Source organism: Cygnus atratus, chromosome 7, assembly GCF_013377495.2.
Source record: "Cygnus atratus isolate AKBS03 ecotype Queensland, Australia chromosome 7, CAtr_DNAZoo_HiC_assembly, whole genome shotgun sequence".
In the NCBI taxonomy this organism is placed as follows: Eukaryota; Metazoa; Chordata; class Aves; order Anseriformes; family Anatidae; genus Cygnus; species Cygnus atratus.
The window spans coordinates 27277408-27300656 of NC_066368.1; the positions used below are offsets into that span (position 1 = coordinate 27277408).

The 23249-nt window shown below is 39.4% G+C and overlaps 1 protein-coding gene across 1 annotated transcript in view; it reads left to right on the plus strand.

The window, feature by feature from the left end:
- The window catches only part of JMJD1C (jumonji domain containing 1C), a 158809-nt gene that overhangs the window by 29342 nt on the left and 106218 nt on the right, over positions 1-23249 (plus strand). The window contains 1 exon segment of the mRNA XM_035541389.2: positions 21805-21969. Coding sequence (XP_035397282.1) covers positions 21805-21969 — 165 coding nt within the window.

Here is a 23249-nt window from a genome sequence, read left to right on the forward strand (position 1 = left end):
GCTTGGACATCCCCCTTAAAATGATGAGTTAGATGAACCATACCTACATTCTTCACAAGAAGAAAAGGTGTCCTCCCCACCTCTCAGGTGGCAGAAACATAATTTTAAAGGTCTGCTCTCTGAAAGTATTTGGGTGTCTGGCCAAGAATTTGTCAAGAAGGCAGAGAAGCACTGTTCTTTCCTGTTCTATAAATGTTAATATAGGTGGGAGTCAGTCACTAGGTAGTAGATGCACTGTCCTGGAAAATGGTTATATAGTGAAAGAAGGGATATAGACCTATTGTGCTAAGTTTGTCCCCTTTTCCCTTTTCTCCATTTTTACAGGCGTTTCAGTCTGTGATAATGTGGCTTGAAACAACGGTTGTATAGTGTAACAGATACTGGTTGGCTAAGAGTGCCTAGCCTGTCGCTGCTTGAAGTCTGTTCAAACTGTATAATAACAACAACCCTTCCGCCTCTTCATGATTAACCTAGAACTGAGAAGTTTCTAGACTTCATTGGAAAGAAAAAGTACATATGGATTTTAAAAAACCCTCACTTTTCACGTTTGTTTTTATTTTTTTAGGTTATCATTATCGTTTGACAGTAAGTAAGTTGTGAGAAGCGAACCATATCATTTAGGTTCACTTACTCTGGCCCTTCTCTTCCAGTCGTACTAGCTGCTCTTACTGGCAGTTTTGGAGGACTGTATTGGTGGTCTTGTCTCCCATCTCCTTTGACGGCAAAGATCTCCAGGAATTCATCTCCTTACGTTTACATGGGTGAGAGGGGAAGAAGCTCTGGGATGTACGAAGAGATTGGAGGGCATTATGAGAGGGAACTCAAGGTACTGGAATAAAATGTTGCAGCTCTGAAGGGGGGTATTCTAGAGTAATATGATGAGAGTATATTTTGGAACATAAGAAACCACATTTCTGCTTCTGGAAAAAGTTAGTTCTAAAAACAAGTCATAAAGCAATGAACAATAAGAAAGGTTTGTCCTATATAAGCCACTGTTAATCAGTATAAACAATGAAGCAAGATCTAATCTCTAAATCAGTTTATGTACGTGATGTGGAGAACGTTATTGAGGGCTGGTTTTTTTTTTTTTTAATACTTACTTCCAGGTAACATGATTCAAAGTTGGACTACCACAAGTTCTCTCTATACAGGCATGAAAACATCACAGAAAATCAGGTTTTACTGTTGAAATGTCATAGGAGAGCTCAGGATATGTAATAAGAAATCTGAATTGTGGACTTAGGCAGATCTGTTCATTCTTTGTGAAAATTACCTTTCATGTTATAGCGACATGAAATGAAAATGGAGACTAAACAGGCTAAATGAGCACAGAGTCAACTAAATAGAGTGTTGGGGTTTGTGAAGTCTTTGATGCTTTCTGTTTCAGGAAGAATGAAAATTTCAAGTATCACAGGATTTATGGGGGAATTAATGACTTCACAATATGTTTGTGCTGCTTCTTGAGCTTCATCTATGCTCAAATGCAAGCCAGGCAAATCTGCCAAGGTGGCCAGCGTTCATTGTGTATGGTATACCTTGTCATTTGTGTTTGTGCATTTGTTACTGGTAACTGCTGAAATGCCAAAATTTTGGAAAGGTAGACTTTGAAATGCCACAATAGAGCTCTCTAAAAATGGGTTGAGATACTGATTTTTGGGGACTGTTTCCTTTCGACAGATGAGTTAAGTTGATGACTGCCCTTTGCAGGTTGTTTCTGCAATGCTGCTCTGCGAGATCATTGAATACCACCTGGGCATTGTGCATTTGTTGTAAGATTAGAATATTCTTTGGACTATGTGGATGATACAACGTGATAATTTACTTTGCTGATCTGCATAAGCAGATGATGTTGCATCGAAGCCATTATATCTCTAGTGAAATCAGAGGCACCGCGTGCATGGTGGCAGTTTGGGCAGTTCCTGTTGGTGCTCACAGTGCCAAAGCATGTTCTGCTTTCTGGCTCTGCCCTGCTGAAGGACATGCAATACTGACTTTCTCCTAGTTCAGGGGTAGTGCAGGGACTTTGGTGTTTTTTCTTCTTTCCAGTTCTGCTTTTTGTAGTCTTCTGGAGAAATATATTGGACTAATTGTTATGTAACGCTTGATTAACTTTACAGACTGCCTTTTTTGCTGACAGTTTAACTGGAAGTCTAACTACATGTATGCTCAAGGGTTACTGTGTAATTATGCTTTCTAAGTTGATTTGTTTCTTTGATACTTCAATTAAACTTTCTTATATCTGACTATTCACATTCTTGCAAGTGGGGGGAGAGTATCACAAGTGCTACATGCAAGAATATACAACCAGAATATTTAATGAAAAAAAAAACATCAAATTAGCTGGCTGTCTCACGTGCTTTTCGAAATGTTGAAAAAGCAATGAAACTAAAGTGCAAAAAACCTGCAGGCATCTCCGAGATAAAAGCATCTTGGCAGCTCTAGTTAGGAGTATCGTTTATGTCATTTCATATTGTCTTGTATTCTTTGTTACTCCAGTGCGAAATGTAATTAAAGATAAAGGTTGCAAAATGAAGCACTAAAATGTCAGAAAATGGTAATGCTATCAACCCAGCTGAATAATCCCACCTGCCACACTTGGTAGCTTTAATGCATTGCAGTGAAATAGTAAGAACTGCAAAGTTAAGGTGGCGAATTTGATCAGTAATTTAGGATGGGGGAGGATGTAATCATCACCCAAACAACTGTGAGAGTAAACCCATACATTTCAGAATAGTACTTCAAACAAAGACTGTGGCATAGCTTTTTTTTTTTTTTTAACAGAAAAATTGAAGGAAAATGAAATTAGCTGTCTCTCTGTTTAAAGCCTGCGATTACCTGACTTTCCAGTTAATTACAGTACACATAATTAATAACATCTCTTAAACTTTTAAAGGTTGTTTTGTAAGTCGTATCATCCCCTCTTCCCCTCCTTCCCCCTCGCCTCCCCCCCAGTCTGCCCTAGTAAAATGCTTCCTTTGATTCGAAATTAGCGATTAGACTCAGTCTTTATGTAGCTCTCTCTGGCAGTTTCTTTGGCTTGACCCATCTTTCACACTCCATGTAGGCAGTGTTCTTACCCAGCTCATACAAAAGAAAATCCCTAAAGAGTGAATCCATGTTAAATAAAGTAGACTTTTAACAATTCAGAGGGTCAGATTGACTGGCATGTGATGGCTGCTTTATGCATTCTGCAGCCACAAAGCAACTGGATAATGCAGAGCCAGTCGAGACAGATTTACAGCTGTTTTGCCTCACTGACTCGGGGCAACGGGACCTGCAGTTTATTTTTGTTCCTGATGTTTTCCGAAGTCCAGATTTTTTTTCTTTCTTTTCATGCTTCAAATAGGTATGTTTTCTCCTTCCATTTATCCATCTTGCTGGCTGATGCAGATACAGCGGGATTTAAGATGTTTAGGACAGAGATTAATTTTTAGGGCAAGGGTCCGAGAAGCATGCTTCCCTCCTTTGTGCCTGCCATTTCTCATTTCTCAGTGGGACTGAAGCCACAACTGCCTGAACAAAAATGGCCACCACTTGCCTTCTGTTTTCACCACTGGGAATGAAGCCAATTGCCCTCGGGGGAGAAAGTGGCTTCTTCTCTGTAGGGATACAGATGATGACTTTGAGAAAGGATGAAAGCGAGGTGACAGTTACTCTTTGCTGAGAGGCAGCCTATGGCATCAGTCCTTGTGAGAATGTAAGTAAATGGCAGCTGTTGTGGAAAAAGGGCAATTGTTTTGAGAGTTTCTCTGGAGAACAGTATTCTTCTTCCTCTGAAGTGCCATGGGAGAAGATTGCTGCGAAATCTAAATTTCTTTTTGTGGCCTCTCCATGGCATTGCATAAACTGGAAGATATTAATCTTAAATGTACATGCGGATATTGTGTGCATGGAGAAGATTTGGGGAATAATTATGGTAGCTACAGTTTCAAAGAACATTTTACATGCTTTGAACTAATGAACTCATAAGAATTATTCAAAAAAAAAAATCAGTACACAGTGAGTGTAATACTGTAATTCTTCAGGGGTTAACTTCAGTACTGCATGACTAGAAGCTTTAAATCTTAAGGCTAAGTGATAAACTTCTTCCCAACTATTTGAGGCTGGAATGTCTACCTAATGGTAGCAATTTGTGCTGGTCTTGGATCAGTATTTCGCTGTACAGCTTTTTGGAGGCAGCATTTAGTCAGCTTTCTTTCTCTGTTTCCTCTGCTTTATTACTAAATTTCTGACCCCTTTAGTACAGCTCATTCAGCGGCATAAGGTGGCATTGCAACTCAGGTACATTAGCAAGGAGTTTTGTGGTGAATTAAGTAACTGCCTTCTCAGTGCATTCCCTGAAAGCAGACGGAGTGACCTAAGTCAGAGCAAACCAGAGCGAGCTGACGAGTCTCTGGGTGTGCACTGCAGTGTAGAGCAGATGCACTTGAGCTGGGTTTAAGCTGTTGCAGCCACGGTAACGTGGAGTTCAAAGTAATGCCTTGGCAGTTGGCCTGTGCTCATAAAACTGGTCTTTGCAGATCCTTGAGCTTGCTTTTAACATCTCTTCCTCATTTGTTGGCTGAGCTCCAAGCTGTATGCTAAATCGGCAAAGGTAGTCAAGGTGCGCCAGGCAGCAGAGCCGCTGGCTGCCCTAACTTACTGCTTTGTGGGGGTAGTATGATTTCATCGAAAACCCCCTGAAAGCTGGCACGAAGGGCGTAAAACCTCTGTCAGGTAGGTGTGGTTCTATGAGAACTGAAAAGCAGGAGAGATTAACCCGTTTGGTATGTTTTCCAAAAGTAAGTTCTGCAGACCTTTCACCAGACAGTGCCATTCCAGTATGGGGAGGTGGTTACCTATGCCTTCGTCCTCCCTTCTGCCCAGGTGTTTGCGATGGGGATGGCAGAGCAGTGCCCTCCTGCACTTGTACGTGAGGAGATGTGAGTAATGTGATTTAGACTCGTATAGTCTATATTCCCATCTGGCCAGGCTGCTTCTTAGGCATGAAATTTGTTAAAAAGAAAGCTACAATCAAATATGTGAATGTGGTCATTAATGTTTGAATAGAGAGGTACCCCAATTCTGCAAGCCATCATAGTTATAGCATGTTATTGGTATGTGATCCTTACACGGAATTGCTGCTGAAGCGTGTGCTGCTACACTTCTTCCCCTGTGGGTGATGTGCGGCTGCTGAACAGACTTCAAAGAAAGCCCTTTGTGAGGGCAAGTTGTACAGAACTGCTGGGAGAAACATCAGCAGCGATGGAAACTGTTACTGGCCATTGCACTCTTCCCTGAAGCATCTCATACAGATGTTTGTTCGTTTTTTTGGCTTCCCTTGAATGGAGAAGGTTGAAGGAGCGATGGCTAGGAGACAGCTGGATGCTGACGGGCCTTTCTGGTGGCTGCCTCCTGTTCTGTAAGTGTGACAGTCCATGCTCCTGAGCACCCCACAAACTGGGACCAGCCCAAACACTGGCAGCTAGATCAGGTAAGAAACAATCACAAAAAAAAGCTCTTCAAAGGACCTGAAGGCATTTTTCAAACATTAACTGAAACTAGTGAACTGAAACTAGTGCAGACAAATAACTGTCTCTTAAAGTATCTCTTCATCCTCTTCAGCTTTAATAAAATAAAATACAATTGAAGAGGCGTTTTTTTGAGACATATTTAAATTCATTTTTAATAACTTCATTTTTATATCTCAGATAACATCAACTTTCATTGTGCCGTTAGAGCTTTGGGGTAGGTATTAGTAGAAGCAGCCTGTGCTTTTGTTGCCTCGCCACGGCCATCGTGAAACGCTGCTCTGCAGTGGGCCTGGGCTGGCTGGGGAGCGCGACGGCCTCGTCTTCCTCACAGCCTTCAGCATCCATCAGACAGCACTGTTTCTGGCACGGTGCTCCTGCTCTGACCCACGCCTTGGAGCTGCCTTCCTCCTGGCAGGGCTCCCCCGGGGTGCCCTGTCCTGGCTGTGGCAGGCAGTGCCAGGCTCAGGAGCAAAGCTGGGAGGCAGCAGAGGTAGGGCTGCAGCGCTGGACGGCCGGGGATAGGCACAAGGCTCTCACTGTGTGGAGATGTCCTCACTGGTTGTTTTTTTAATAGATATGTATATTCTAAATTGCGTATTTCCTTCATTTAGGATTGCAGCACCACCACACTATTACTGTAATAGCTGCTGAGTTAGAAGGAATGCAAGAGAATATTTGTTGAATTTATTGGAGTGAGTAGGGACTTCTGCCTCCCTTCTTTTATCCGTGTTTCCTCTGAAGTTAAAATGGATTAAAAAAAAAAAAGTAAAATTGTAGTTTGAAGATCACTTAGCAACACGCACAGGAGTTGAAAATAAATAAATAAGAAATCCCCAAATTGCATCAGAGTGTTTTGTTATTGGTCCTTCTATCCAGTGTGTGGAAGGCTTTTCTTGTAAATCAATGCCAGATTATCCATATATAAAATTGTTTTATCTGTAAAAATAGAACAAGCTCAGCTTTTCAGCAGCATCGGAATCGATCATTTATTTCTTATGCGAATGCTCTTGCTAAAACACTGGTCTTATGGCATGTGATAAGCTGTTGAAATCTAGAGCATGCTGTTTTTAGCAGGAGACGACAATTCCCTAATCTGGTAGGATGTTGGGATTATATTTCCGAGGTTGCTTAGTAAGGATTTTAGGACAGAGTTTTATGAGCTCAGCCTGATTTTTAACTCCAAGATCTGTTTTTAGAATTGAGCAGGGGTGGGTTTTGTTTGAAGTCTCTGAGCTGAAACACAGGCACCAATTTTGTGAATATTCAGTTTTCTGAAACTGCTCATTTATATAGTGATTAGTATTTAAATTAAAAACAAAACCAAACAAACCCTTTACATTTAAATCAGATGATGTTCACTTTTCCTTCCCTAACGTTCCTGTGTATGCGTTAGGAGCTGTACACTATTAAACAATGCAGAAAGAGACGGGTTAGCAGTGACTTGTTTTTGCGATAAAAAACAAAACTGCACTAATTCTAGGAGTCCTTGCCAGGTAGATGAGTACTGTGTGGCGACAGAAGAGAAGACTTTGCTAGCAGTGTTTTGGAAGATTTCAGGCTGAGTTTCTTTGCTTATGTAAAACACTGGTCTTTGTTTGGCACTTCCAATGGCGCTGGGAGTGTTGTGTAGCTTCATTGATTGGTTCCATGCAGTGGAAATCTGACCTTTAGCAGATGTTTGAGAAATTGCCAGCATTCAGAGTGATCAGCAGACTAGACAGTTTTTTCCTTGTTATGTCGATGAGAACTTCCATTAGATTAGTAACGTGCGTGACAATGTTAAGCTTTTAAATGATTAGCAAACTTTCTGAAGTAAGGCAGATTTTCCTGAGCTGCATCAAGTAATTTATTTTCTTATACATGTGGTTTTGATAACTGATTAGCTGATACAAATATTTTGGTAATTTAAATGTCTTTTTTTTATTTTGTAGCACGAACATTTAGATTTTAAGCAAGTTGTGATATGCCTGTATTTTTCTTCAAAGGTCAGTTTTAGCATGCTGTTAGAGCATCAGTTTGGGATAAATGCTTTCAAAGAAAAAAGAACAAGCTTAAACGGGCTGGGGAGGGGGAGGCAGCAGTGAAACATATCCCATCTGGAGCATTTGGCTTGGAACAGGATGTTGCATGACTCCATGTGAAGTCTGCTCTCACGAACAGTATTCTAAGTAACGTAGGAGATTCAGCTGCTTAGTGGTGGGAGTTGAGCATGAAACGAGGTCTGTTTTCTCAAACTCCAACAGTTAGAGCTACAGGAAAGAGGTGGGACTTAATAAGAGATTTATGTGACGAATAACTCAACAACACCAGCAGTTGCCAGATTAAGCCCTTTCCTGCAGGTGCTGGCTTTCCTCAGAGCTTTACAATTGTTTTTCAGTGTGTTGCATGTGGGAAGAAAAATTATTTCAAGGACTAGAGGTTCATTAGGAAAAAAAAAATAATGACCAATTTGTCTATTTCTGGGTTTAAGTTTTAAAATCAAGTAATTGCAAAAGGATTGATCTTGTCTTGGCTTTAGATAACTTGCATACTTGTGTGCTTTTTTGGGGGGTGGGGAGATTTTTCTCCTAACATCTTGGATACAGAAAGCATGTTAAGAAAGCAGCCAGTACTGAAAGCTAGTGGTAGCCATAACCAAACAACCAGTTCTGCCATTGTGGACTCTCTTGGACAAAGTGTATCCTGTTAACATATGTTTGTTTGCTTTAATCAAAGGTAGAAAGGAAGGGATGTGATGGTAAGAAAAGCCACACACATTAGAAAGCTTGGGAATCTCTGCCCTTTGCTCTCAGTGCTCAAGCACACTTAATTTTTGCAGTGTTGCGGGACTCACCGGGTATGTTTCTTTGATTCCCATGAATTTGTGCCAAAGTTCTTTGGCAGCTCGTTTTGATATGTAATACTCTCATGTACCAAACCATAGTAAGGGTTTTTTGGCTATATGCAGTGTTCTGGTCACTTCTTAAGGGCAAAACTAGAAAACCTCTCCTTGCCTGTGTTCAGTGCATTTAATGTTACCTCTGAATCTTGTTTATTCAACCTTCGTCTCCTGATCTGATCGTGAGGTAGTGATGGTAGTGTCTGTGAGGGATTCCCTGAGTGGGTTATATGCTGTTTTCTGTTGTCTGACTGCTTTGTAAGTGACCTCTGCCTTCCCATCTGAAGGGGCATTTAGGAATGGGTTTTAGCTGTGGCATTCCCTCCTCCCCTCCTTTTTCCAGCCCAGTGACTGGGGGTAAGGCATCATGGCCTTACTAGTTTTATTGGAAGTGAAGTGCACAGAAGGAAAACATAGCTTTTTTTTATCCATTATTTTTCATACATACACCAAACAAAAATACCAGAGTACGTATCTGTCCGTGATACTGAGAACTATTATTTAGTCAAAGCATGTTGCAGTTGAATGATTGTGGGCCTTGGCTGTGCTTGTAATACTCTTAACAGGTTATGATACAAGAGGTCGCAGTGAAACAAGTGTATCCAAAGCCACGGGAAAGCCAATAATGAACATAACCTTCAAAAATGTTTATCACATTCTTTTAATTTAATACAGTATTAATATATTTGTTGAAAGTAGAGGAAAGACATCTGTCCTATATTTTTGCCTTGGATGCTTAGGTGAAATTTCATGATTTCCTTTCTCATTCGCAGGTGGTCTTCTGGAGCACATGGTCTATTGTACGTACAGTTTGAAGGAAGTGAGACTGATTGCTAGAAATAACATTTAAGTTTTAAGTAGTTGGTACAGCAAAGCAGAAGTTATTTGGTAAAGCAAAGTAGAAACCTTGGGTGTGTTTCTCTGATCTATTTTGAAAACAGATTCACATCTTTATTGTTATCAATAAATACTTCCGTTATATTACACCACTAACAATTCTGCAGCTGGAGACTCCTGCAGTCAAAAATATCTTCATGTAGTGTGTTCCTTTTCCTGGAGGGAACATTATTTAATCACTTAGAAAACTTGGAGGAGCTGAAGTGCGTTAATATTATTTGTCACAAAGAAGAACTAGCTAACGGTGAAACTTAAAGATTCTGTTTAAAATCTAAGCTTAAATAGTGAAGTGATTATCAAAATTACAAGGAAGCATCCCAGGAAAAAAAAAGTCTTGCAAATACATGCTGAGTGCTAAAAATCTGGGGGAGGTTGTTCAGCATTTTCTGTCTGTAGCAAAGGTTGAACCAAAGGATACATAAAACTAAGTCTTGATTTTAAACCACCGAGATGTTACTGGGGAAACAGAGGAGAAAGGGGAAAGATGGAAAGTACCAGTACTTAATATACATACTCCAGGCCTCCCATTTTAATTGTTCAATTCTAAAAGGATTTAATAAACTTTCATAAATATCGGAGTCAATGCAGTAGGTAATCTATCATATGTATCATTTCTAGCATTTAAAAGCTGCCTTGGACATAAAGAAAAGCTATTTTCTTCCAGAAACTTGCACAGATGGTGAGCAAATCATGTACAGTTCTGAATTAATGCTTCTTTATTCTCTAGCATGCATTTTGAATTGCAGGGAGGATTTTTTTTTTGTTGTTTTAAAACGCAGGCATGGCTCTTACAGTTACAGTCTATAAAACCATTGTGCATAAACGAGCTTGCTTTTGATTTAACATTGCAATCTTTAAAACACCAGTTGCTTGAAAATATTTTCCCTGCTGTTGTTATAGGGAAATGCCTGTATGAGGTTTTCATGAGTGAATTAGTCAGAGGTAGCTAATGCAATAATTAAGACTATTTGTTGGATTCATTAAACAGCTTTTGATGTATACTCATTGTGTTTTGTTCTTACATCTTTGCTTCTGAGCTTAAGTGTTAACAGTTTAGTGGTGTTACCTGCTTGTTCTATTGTACTGTTGATATTATCAAGGAATCTATTGTTCTGCCTTAAGAAATCTTTGCAAAAAATTTTACTAGGAGAGCAGAAAAAACTTGTTTTCTTCCCTTTTTTTGAGCTGTAATACATTGGAGATTTGGACAATTCTTAATTCTAAAATAAGGTATGAGTTTTGTTTTTTAATGAAATTAAGGTAAAAATTATAAACAGAGAATTTTGGTACTGAGACTGGTTAATACCTTGGCTAAAGATTAGGTAGGCTATAAAAGGTTGAACGACCTTGTTAACGTACTTGAAAAATTTGCTTGCAGAATGAAAAAAATAGATGAGTGCAAAAGTGCATCTTCTGAAAAACATTAGCAGACAATTATGGAGAGAGAGAGAGGGTCTTTGCATCTGGGTCATGAACAGTTTTTGTAACCTTAAGTACTTTCCACCCCCTTCATTGCTAAAGCTGATACGCATCAAGAGCTCCCTTTGGTTGAAGTAGTCCTTCCTATGCTCTGACCTTAGCAGCAGCAGCACCGAAGTGGCCAGTTGTTCAGAGGAGCCAGTCCTTGTATTTCTGTGATCGAAAGGGATTTGCATTGGGACACCTCAGTAGCACCTGGAAGCCCGCTGACATTAGTTCTCCATTACATTTGGTGCCACAGAAACATATAATGTCAGTTCCCAAAGAATTTGTGGTCAAAGCAGGTAGAACTGGGTTGAAATGATTGTTTTACAGTATGGGTACTGAAGCAGAGATGGTGACTTGCTCGGTGGCATGAAATCAGTTACAAAAATCCCAATTCTAATATGAATCTCTAAAGTTTGTTGTTTAAAGCAAGTCTATTAGAAGTCTTTTGTAATACATTGATAAAAGCTAAGTATTTGGTTAACTTGGGACCAAGCAGGCTGTGTGCATTACTAGTGGGTCTTCGTTCTGATATAAAACGTCTCGATAGGACAGTGAGATGGAAAAGGTGATTAAAGGTGCCTAAATGACTGACAGTACTGCTGCATTTCCTTATAGCTTATATACTACTTACAGAGTTGTATTTTTTTGGTCAGATAGCTAATCAAATACCAGATACCTGTAACATAACAGCAGTGGCTGTTATGGCAAGGAGGCTCAAGAGGTAGATTAAGACACTGTAGGAAAAAGGAGAAGCTGTGCTTGTGCTCCTCATTCTGATCCCAAAATGGTGCTTAATTTTGGCAGGATGTTTCCTGATGTTGTCTGCTCATGTGTGTTCCTGGTCTTCATCTCCGCTGCCCATTTAGTAATACTGGAGATACCTCAGTTCAGAGCTAGAATGAACCTTGATCCTGGTTTGTGGACCTTTATGCACTGATGTAATAGAACTGTAATGACCTAGTTCTTCTCTGTGTAAAGTTTAGCCTTGGGATTCAATTTCAAACAGAAAAATAAAGGAAAAACGTACTCACCTGAAAAATCTTGGTCCTTTGAAACTTCAGCCTTTCAGTATAGATTTTTTTTCTTCTCTAATGCTGGAGTTAATTCATAGGAAAGAAGCTGACTTCTGTAAGTTTTGGTTATGGTCCTCTGTTAGCAGGTGTCTTGGAGCTTTTAGATACATCAGGAAGATTATATGAGCGTTTATTTTTGAATGAGGGATGGCTCGCCACTACAAAGGGGTAGACAAAGATCAATAATGTAAAAGAAATAGAGATGTGGTTTTGAAAGATGAGTTACAGAGGAGATGGAAACCCAAAGGCTGGAATGGTAGCAAGTAATCCGACCAAAATGGGGAGAGAGGATCTGCGTGTGAGATAGCACTGAGTGCGGGCATGGGACTGGAGGGAAAGACTTTAAGGAGGCTGTGATTCAAATTTCTAGAATAATAAAAAAAAAAAAGTAAAATATGACTGGGTCCTAGCTAGGTAGTATTTAGAAACTACTTGTTGTCTTTATTAGATGGCTTAGACCTGATTTAGACAGGACTAGGAGAAACAGATTGCAGACTTGGGTTATAAATAGCACTTTGCAAAGAAGAAAGGAGACAGCAAGTTATTGTCAAGACGGTGGGTAGAAATTTCTTCTCTGACGTAAAATTAGGCTTTAAATTAATTAGTATAGTACACTAGCTTCCCTACTCAAATATTTCTAATTCTTTTCTGAAGGAATAAACTTATGGGAAATATCTTCCAACATCTTAATGGAGAATCAGTGAGGGAGATAAGCATTTAACCATATTTCTTTTACATTTAAGGATTCTTGACTTGATACTTCTGGGGAATTTTATTTAAAAAAAAAATCTACTTGAGAATCATTTGGTTGGCTTATTACTTAAGGCTATTGGCCTTGGTTATAGGAGCAAGTATTTAATTGTCATCAGACCGGAGAAGAACCACAATTTTGTAGTTGGAAATAATTTATCTAGAATATAATGTACTGTCTGTGCGAGATGATTTTTTTTCTCTTAGTTTCCTGACTACTCTTGTGATATTTCCGCATACTCCTCATAACTCCTGTAAGCTGCCTGAAGAAGTGCAGTGAATCCTCTGCGGTGTCTGATCCCGTTCCTGCTGGGATCAGGAGCAGGCCTTGACAACATGTCGCTGGTACGAACAGGACCTGCTCACCGTCTCTCTTGTGTTGTTTTTCACCGAAATAAAGGTTTGCTGGTGTCCTTCTGGTATTCCTGGCTTTGCCTGACAAAAGGGGAATTGCATGAGAGCCCAGTACTGGTTTCTTTGGCCTGCTTTTATAAGACCAGTGTGGATGCACAGAAGGCTGAGGCACTTGTTCTTTTTTCTTTTCATTTTCTAGCCTGGATTTCAAGGCACAGGCTACAACCCAAACGCTTGCTTTTCTTTTACAGTCTCTGTTTTGTTTGACCTCAAACAAAGATTTGTTGTTGGAAATCGATGTGTGTTCAGGTGGCTTTGGGAGGACATCACTTTCCGTGCAACGGTGCAAAATCCATGGAACCTCTGCCTGGATAGATGCTGATAAATACTTCTAGGTCTGGGTCTAATCCAGGAGTTAGTCTTCTACACCTTGGAAAGATAACTGCTTTCGCTCCTCACCTACTGAAGTTAGCTAATTAGACTTCTGTTCTTGGTAGAAATGGGGTAAACCTTGCGCTTTTAGCACTTTTATTGATTTTCCCTAGCAGTGGTTCAGTTCTGGACTACTCAGCTGGACCAAGACACTTGAAAAACTCACAGAATCATCGTGGCACCCTGCTTAGGTGCGAGGCATCTCCTGAAGGTCTAGCTGTGCGTGGTCAGGCGGTCTGGGGGACTGAAGTTGCAGTGCTTCCCATGTCTGGCTTTCTAGCCATACCTTGCCAGCCAGCGATTCAGTGAACTGTCCTGCCTCGATAGAGATATGCTACTGTCCATAGCTTGGATTTTGTGGTTCAGGAACACTGGCAAATCATGAAATCTAAATGGAGAGTAACCAGTTGCTTTTACCATGCACTTCGTCCAGCCTCCTGTAGTGCTCTGTGTCCCCTGACAACTTGCTACACAAACTTTAACCATACCTTCATTAGCAAGCTATTGCGCTGTCACAATGGACTGAAAGCCACGAATATTTAGTAATTAATTACCAGTGCCTTAAATGGTTCCAACCCCACTCAGTTGGCTCAGTCAGATCTACAGATGTGAAATGTATATAGCTTGAAAACAGCATCATATATTTAAAAAGTCATTGCTGCAAAATTTCGATCTGTAATTACATGACAGGAATTAAACTGTATTATGACTTTCAAAATAGGCCTCTATGCACATGTTGCTTTTAACTAGCCATCTATATAATAATTATAGAAATGTGTGATAGTTCTTACCTTATCCAAATTCACAATTGTGTGATTCAAACACAAAATTCACATTGGTTTTAAACTGGGCATGCAGGCTTTCTATAGTGTTTGTTTCTTAATAGTTGTTTTTAAAAATTCAGTTATTTAGATAATAGAAAAGTTCCCCTACATTGTGTGATGACAAAGAATTTTTAAGACTTTTTTTGAGCCTGAAGGACCAGGAAGTTTTTGAGTAATGGATATATTTTAACTAGGTGCTGCTATGATTTAATAGTTAATGCTTTCTTAAAAATGTAATGTCACTTTTATTTCTCATTTCTGATAAGTAATTCAGTGTATGTTTTGGAATCTAAAACGTTTTGAAAGTGGTACTACTTGGCTTAGGCTTGCATATAAGCCCAGTACAGTCATGATTTAATTTTTGGTTTGCACGTCACTTCACTTTGCCATATGAAATTGGAGAAAAGGTTTGCAAAATAAATGTGTCAAATATTTTAAGTACATAAGTGATTCAAACAACTTTTTAAATAAAATTTTGCACTCCTGCAGACTGTCTTTATGAGAGACAAGTCTTTCTGAGAAACGCATTGAGGACTCTAAATAGCATTTAATAAATATTTTTTCTTTCAATTCAGTGTAGTTCATATTTTCTCCAGTTTTCTGTTTGGAATACATATTTTAAATTTATGCATGAAAGACACATCCATGTCTTAAATGTTTTTTGTTATTTTTCAAAGACGGTATTGAGACGTCCAAGTAGGAGGCTTTTTTTTGTACTCTCATCTTCCCTGCAATCCTACTTTACACTCTACGTGATGTGCTGGTTGCTTAGCAATCCAGGCTACAGACTGCAGCAGGTTGTTGCAATACTACTGGTATTTTCTTCAGTTTTGCAACCATTTTTATCTGCATTTCTGCAAAAGCTACTTTATTGTCAATGTTCAGGCATGCATTTCAGGGAATGGAAAATCAGGATTTCAAAATTAACCATAAATTGTGTATGCTGATTGTTTCTGTGCTTATTATTCCCCAATAGTATATCTTGAGACTATTAGTTGCTTGAAATAAATGATTTTATTTAAATGCTTCTCTGTATTTGTAGGGTGTGATTTTTAAAGCTTGATATAAGGAAGCTACCTTGAAAATTCACGTTTATTGAAGCATGTATTCTTAGCTAAATCTGTTCCTGTTTCCTCCTGTGCATGGCATATATTTGACAGGTCTTCCAGCAAGTGTGCATGTCCAGTTTTTTAATAGATTTTAGTTTTAAGCAGATGCTCCCAGGCTGGGTGTTTATGCCCTCTACTCTCCTTCCTTCTTGCAGGTGGCAAAAGGCAGGGGGCAGCCTTTCATTGTGGGGTGTTGGGCTCTATTCCTGCTACACAGACCCTGAACTGTAGCCTTGCTAAAAAGGAGATTCCCAGGGAGCTCTGAAACAACAAAGACTTAATGTTATAACATGCATTAAGTGATGTAATAGCATAAGACTGTAAATACTTTGTCCCATCTTCGAAAAAGCTTTCCATGTTCATTGCTGTAAAACGTGCCTTACTCTACAGCTTTTTCCTAGTAATTAGGTTAAAGCAGAGGTCTTACATTTTTGAGACGAACTATAATGTTCCTTAAATGGTGGAAGAATTCCAAAAGTCTGATTAATAGATGTATGCCAACTTTATCAAGAATTTTTTCACATCTTCTAAAGGCTTACTGTGGCACTGTGGGTGTCTGCTCACCCCTGCTAAAAATACTCAGTACGTTTAGTATTGCTTTTTTCCTTGAAAGTAAATACTTTCTGGTATACAAATACAAGTGAAGTATTTGTGCTTAAAAAATTTGTTCCAGATTTGTGGTAAAAATGAAAATGCTGCCTCTTCTTAAGAATAAATAAAAGCAATAAAACTCATCCTTTAATCCTGAAGAATGTGGTAGCTTAAGACCAATCCATTGCTACTATTCCAACATTTGCTTAGGGTGTTGTTAGGCTGTGTGGACTGATGCCGATCTGTTTTGAAATACGCTTCTTTTTCCTATATTGTTTTGCTTGTAGGGTTTGTAAAATACAAATATATAGCATTTCAATATGTAAAGCAAAGGAGTATGATGATACTTTTAAGAGTTTTTTTTTTTAGTGTAGAGTGACTATGAAAATTGAAATGCTAGTGAGAAAGATTGGGGGAATTTTGGTAGTATGTAACTGTATTGCAAGCTCTTTATTAAACCAAAACCCTTCTTCTGTCTTTGGTTGCAATTTCATCACTTTTCCATGCGGAAATGGGTAGTACTTGTATAACAGAGTAATAATTTTACTGTGTTAAGCTGTTTTGCTTTATAGTAAATTGTGCTTTGATTGCATTTGATTAGTTAAAGATATATTTAGAAAGACTTGGCTGCTGGGTAATGCTATTTCCATCAAAGAAACAATCTGTAAAAACCTGAGAAGGCAAGGATATTGGGAACAGGATGGGAAGATTAAGTTTTATAAAAACACTCTTACTGGCTCTGTTCCCTGTGTACTTATGAGTAGCTTTAGTTTATACCAGTTAGATATTTGGCAATCACATCCATTTCAATATGTAGACAGGGAAATCTCTCAGAGCCTAGCATACTTGGTTTTAATTTTCAGCTACATAAAACGCTAAGGAAGACCAGGGGAGCTGAGCAAAACGTCAGAGCTGTGTGGAGTTGGTACCTCGGGAACCATTGCTGCCCATTTCCAGCCCAAATGGCTGCATGTGGTAAAAAAAAAAAAAATAAAAAAAAAAATCTTGAGAGATTTTATTGCCACTGAAAGCATGTCTGTTTTATACTTAACACGTTTTCAGGCAAGCCTGTACTAAATTACATGGAAGGTTTACGTTTTTCTTTTTACATCACTGTGCATCACAGGGTTGAGAAACAAGCTATCTGGCAACTAGTTTTTGATGCTTAATTGTGTGCTAGGATTTAGTTACACAACTTAAAAGGTAGACCTAAAAGACTTTTGATTATCACAGATAATTTTTAGTACCTGAATTCTGAATTCTCAGCCCTTACGTTTATGTAATATAGTTGTACATAGTGTAATAGTCTCTCTTAATTAAAAAATGTTAAGAATAAAACTCAATGGGATATGCCCTGGGACTCACCTTGAAGCCAGTAGTCAAATCTGTGTCAGTGAAAGACTATTGAGTGTGGTACAAAAGGGTAAGTGTTTTATTTGCTCTATTAAATGCATCTTAAAAAAAAAAAAGAAGATTAATCGTGCTAGACATAAATATTTTGGTAACAGTCCTTTGGTGAGAAGCAGGGAAGTGTGCGTCGCCTTTCACCAGGCAGACCTCAGTGTGGCACTGGAAGCGCGGTGACTTGGGCGGCTTTCCTCGCTTAGGGAGGAGAACATAACCTGTGCTCTGTTAAATACAAATCTGCTAAAATGAATCATTTTCACACATTGGCGTAGAAACTTAGTAAATAAATATTATGCGGCACTCTATTTGCTTGTTAATAGAGAACACTTTGTCTTAAAATGATGCAACTTTTTTAGGGATTTTTGTAGCTGTGCTGCCTGGAGCTATTGCTAGGGCTGAGTAAACTTGCAGTCAGCCTTTGGGTCATTAGCAGTGTCCTTCAAAACAAAGTCACCCGTCCGTGGGCAGTGGTACGGGCTGCTATTGCATGCAGGAGATGCGAGCGGCTGCCGCTGACTCAGGTGGTTTCAAGAAAGTGGACGGCACATGGTCTGCTTCCCAGCGATAGACATGGACTTCACTGGAAGGCAGAGATGGTTTCATGACCATTTAAAAGGTTTCAGGATTTGTTTGGTCAGGCGTATTTATTTGGAGCAGAAGCGACTGGAAAAGTCTGGATCATGGTGCTGTATGTTGAAAATTTCACCCTGATTGTTGTGTTCTGGCTTTGAAACAGCAATATTTTGTTGCAATTGTTTGGCTGACTCCGTTGGAAATTAATTTGTTGTCTTGCTTTACTTGGAAAAACATGCTAAAGGCTTATGCTGCTTCCTGTTGGAAAATAGTGAGTTACAAAATTAGCACATTAATGCCAATTATAAATATAATATCATCCCAGTGGGAATTTCTCCTTTTTGTGCAAGTCAGTGCATACGTGGTGAGAAAGCTTGAGCCACTCTGGCAAAACAAACTTCCATATAGCTGACAAGGCAAGGAAGCAAAATTTGGCTGAAAAATCTCAAAATCGACATCTGTTCTTAAGGAGGCAGATGTTGGAGACTTTCTTGCTGTACAGAGTTTAATCAGTGAAGCAAGAAAGATCAAATATTTCCAGCCTTCATACTCCTTACTGGGTCTTAGTTTGGCTGCATGTTTTGCTTTGTTGGCACAGGTTGCTGGATTGCTTTTTTTTATTCTCTCCCCTTTGTATTCCCTTTACTCCCTTTCATGAATTCATACAGCTCTTCTCTGTGTGGTAGATCAGTGTCCAGAGAAAGAGGAAGCCTATTCTCTTCAGAGACTTTACTTTTGCCTCAGAAAAATTGGTAATGCATTTTCCTGTTTTAAGCACATTATTTGCTAGCGAAAAAAAAAGAATAAAAATGAATGGGTGAAGGGTTGGGCTCCGTGTTTTGTCTGTGCTGTTTCTGCCTTTCAGAAATGAACTTTGAAAAGCCAGAAGATATAGTTAATAGTCTTGGCATCAAAACCTGACTGTGGTGAAAGCTGGCAGAAGCAATTCCCAAGTAAGGTTGTGTGTGTGCCTTGCTAGAGGAGGAATATGGTGCCCTGGGCAATGGCAGACTGGCTCCGTGCCATGCTCCATTCTTCACTTCTCTTGGAACTGCTTCTTTGAAGATCTAATTATACGGTGCCAGGAGACTCGGCAGATAGCTCAGCAATAACTCCCACTGTCGTTGCACCGGATTTCAGTTTATTTGGGGTGCAAAACTTGCACACAAACACTAGATTGTATCACAGCTATCCACAAGCTTTGGCTAGTGTCCAGAAGACACAGTATGTTTTAGCGTGGCGGTTTCTAAACTGCTAACTCCAGTTTAGGCTTATCTGTGTTTTTCAGAAACATTTACTGACTTGATTCCCCTTGCCTCCTATTTTTAAACGTGCTGCTGTGTGAAGTCTCGTGCTCAACCTCCTGTTATAGGCTATCCAAGCTAAGTGTCTTCCCAGGTACTAAAATGCAGTGGTTCGACCAGCCTGGAATAGTTGGGTGGAATTTGTGGGAAGAGGGGCTAAGAGGAAGATGATTATAGGGAATGATTTGGACTGTACTCTCACTGAAGGATGTCTTTAAATCTTGTCATTTGCTTAATTGCAAGAGTTTCCCTTTAGAGGGGTTCAAAGCAGCTGCAAACTCAGGATAGTGTTTCTGAGATGATTTGAGATACGATGTTTTCCTGCTGATGCTTTAAAGCATGAGTATGTTTATTGTTAAATCTGTTTTGATTGTGAAATTACTGTAACTTCATTATACATTTTATAACTTCTGTTAGGTTTTGAAAATTGTACCTTTTAATGAGAAGTGTCAATTTACAATTCTTTTGAGGTTTTGTTATTGCTTTCTACTTTGTTGCTGGAATAACAGGTGATGGTTTAATAATGAAGAAGCTGAGGCAGGAGGATCACTTTCTGTATGACCTGTCCCAGTAGGTCTGATACGAAGGTCACTGCAAGGGCTAGTAGTAGTTTCCTACTACTCTTCTCTCTGTAGAAGAGTTTCAGTGAGTGAAGTGGGCAAAGGAGAAGGTAAAAGGGTAGGGTGTTGATGGACAAGGTGATACAGAGTTCTGGGGTGACTGTGGCTGAGCAGGGTGGTTTAGATGTTGGAGCAGTGGAAGCAGGCAAACAGCAGAAATTCCAGACAAGGATCTAGGGAATCTGGAGGGGAAACGCTGTGCTTGGGAAATACAGAAGGAAGAAACACGTGATGCAGGCTGCTGCCCAGTGCACTCTGCCATGACTCAGAGTTCAGGCGAGGAGGCAAATGAGAGAGAAGGAAGATGAAATGAGAGGTGAAAAGACCAGTTGGCCACAGGTGTGAGAGTGGTGACCAAGAGCCTTCAGGATGACAAGGATGTCCAGCTGTCAGCATTTGGCAGAGGGCTGGAGGAGCAGGGAGCGACGGCTGCCTTCCCACCACCCAGGTCATGGAGGCTGTGGGAAATAGATGGACAGCCTGAGTGAGGGGAGCTTGGCGGGAGGAGAAGAAACTAGTTCTGTCTTCCCTTATAGTTGGGCAAATTTTAAGTGGAGATGTGATGGGGGGCTGCTACGAAGAAAATAACTGCAGTAAGTTGTCATTGTAATCCAACCACTGCCTTCAGAGAGAAAGGAAGGAAGCGTGTAGGAATAGAATGGAAGTGATGTGGGTTAAAAAAGAATGGCTGTGAGTGGGGAGGACTGGGGTGATGAATTCTGATACAGGAGTGCGAGGAGGCTTGGCATAACCTTAAGTTGTGTACGCAGAAGGGAGAAGGACAAGATGAGAAGGAGCACTATATAACACACATTTTGGAAGTGCGAGACGGGAAGTCTAGACAAGGAAGTATGTTGCAGGCCTAAAATTAACCAAAGTTAAAAAGACAAGAGTTTTTTGGTGACAGTGATGTAAGTTCTCAGAAGGAGATAGAGGAAGAAACTCCGATTTCAGAAGTTGCCCTGGGTGTGACTAAGAGGCAAAATTCAGGAGCGTAGCAGAGCATCTTCCCTTTCTGACAAACAGTGGTGTTTGTTATAATGACGGATGTTTCTCCTTGGTAGCATTGTAAAATACACTGATGTCTCTTAATCATTTTCTTTCCCAAATTATGCATGTTTTTTTTCTAATTCTGTGATTTTGAAATGCAGTGCATTTATAAAAGTTTGCATTCTAATGCAGATAACCTTTGGATAGCTTTTTGCCTGCAAGTACTTTCCTTTTTTTACTAGAGAAGACAAAAGGCTTGGCATGTTCAGCTTAGTAAATGCAGCCGAGGGACAGTATGGTGGTTCTCCAAGTACGTGTCAGGGAGAACTGTGTAATGTATAGGGCAGGGGTGACAAAAGATCAAATGGATGCAAATTGGCTCCATGTTAATGTAGCTGGAAACAAAAAGTATGTTTTTTTGTTTGTTTGTTTCCCTTCCTTTTGTTTTAACCCAAAAGGAGTGGGATCCCAGAAAGACAGAAATGTCAGGATACTGAGCTGCTTCTGCTGGTGGAGCTTGGAGTTGGGTACTGTGTGTTGGAGTTGCACGTAACTGCAGGATTATGGTGTCCCTTCTGGTGCTGTTCCAGTTGGCGGATTTTTTCTTTGAAACTGTGCTTTTTATTTGGTTGATTAGTTTGCATTAATTATTTTTAAGTATGAGAAATATTTGAACGGATAACGGGAAGTATTCTCAAAACGTACTTATATAAATAGCTGTATGTATTGAATTATTCTAGCAAGTATTTAGTGTTACACTTTTCTTTCATGCTATAAGACACCCAATATTCACAGTAATGTTTTGGCAAACGTACTCTTTCTCTCTTTAGCACACATGCTCTAAGAAAAAATTCTATGCAGGAACTGAATTAATTATATCATTTCAATACCATAACAGTAAAAGGGATAATATTAAGCTCTTACATTACATTTTAAAACACGTGCTTTCAAAAGTGCATGTAGATGAGCACATGCTGAGTACATGTAATAACGTACATCTTCCTGCTTTTACATCTCTTCAGGTATATGTGGAATTTGATGACCTTGAATGGGAAAAGCGAGAATGGGTTAAAGTTTATGAAGATTTTGCAACCTTCTTGGTGGAGTACCAGCTGGTCTGGGCGAAAAGAAAGGACCCAAGCCAGACTCAGGGATCAAAGATCAAACAAATTCAATGGCCTGCATTGGTAAGACACTTGAGCAATCCTGTTTACTAAATGATTTTGATCTCCGTAATGCTATCCTCGGGAAACTGTCTAGTTTACTTCGGTCACGATGTGGTGGAAAGAGGTGAGCATGGAGGGGGAAGAGGGTAAAAAAAAAAAAAAAAAAAAAAAAAAAGATAAGAAGATATTAATAAATCACACTTGGGTTGAAAGGGTGGGTGTGATATGTGATAAGTCATTCATTTTTGAATCGACTTAGAGCATGGCAAAACTAGTCTGAGTGACACAGTAGAACTATTGTCACTTTGCGTAGTCAAAGCATTTTATAAATATTAACTTAGTAGCTGGCAACATATGATCTGTTCTCTGGAAGATTGAAACTGAGGTGAAAAATAAACCCTTAAACTTGTAACACCTTTTTTTGTGGGAGCTGAATTTGAGTCAAAGTTCAGAAAGGTGAGAAAAATGAACAAAGATCAATAAAGTGACAATTGTTTTCCTGGCTTATGAGGTGATACTTGTGACTCTTCCTCTCCCTGGATCAATGCCCAAATATAAAGCTGCTGAGAGAATTGCTAGGAGGTTCTGTTTGTTTTTGACACGCCTTTAGGTAGACCTGATGAATATCAAGAATCTGATGAGATAATCTATTGAGGAATGACTGTGTATTCCTTTTTTTTTGCTCCAAAAAAAAATTGTAGTGCTGTCAAAGTCTTTAGAAGATCAGTAGATATGAGACTTAAGGAACCTGTTGGTATTTTTCCACTGTAGAGGGTTGGGAAAGATTACTGAAATTGTCAGGTGAAAAGGAAGCTCCCCCAGGTTTGTCAAGACGGTGAAGAGAATGGGAGAAGTGTTAGGTATATTTGACGTTAAGTTCAGTATCTGTAACTTCAGTCCTGGGTTTTTATAAATTTGTTGTTGTAATGGATTTAGATATTTTTTTCTCTGGATCTTAGATGTGTCTCTGTGCTTCGTTTAAGTATTCCCTTCATGTTGTTGTCTCTGAGGACTTTCTAAAATATATGTGTATTTCTCTGGAGCTGTGGCTAGAACTGTCATTCTGAATGTTATGAGGCAAGCTGTTCAAGGAATGTTGGTGGTAGCATAGACACGCAAATGGTTTAGGATGGGACTTTTTTTCTCTTAATATTCCTACTTGACTCATTTATGATGTTTTTGTTAATGTGTGAAATGATAATACTTTGGATGTACAGGATCTTTCACATACTTGCTTGCACAGGCAAATATTCTGTTTCATGTTATTAAATTCTCGAGCAAGAATTTGCAATTTTAGAGTC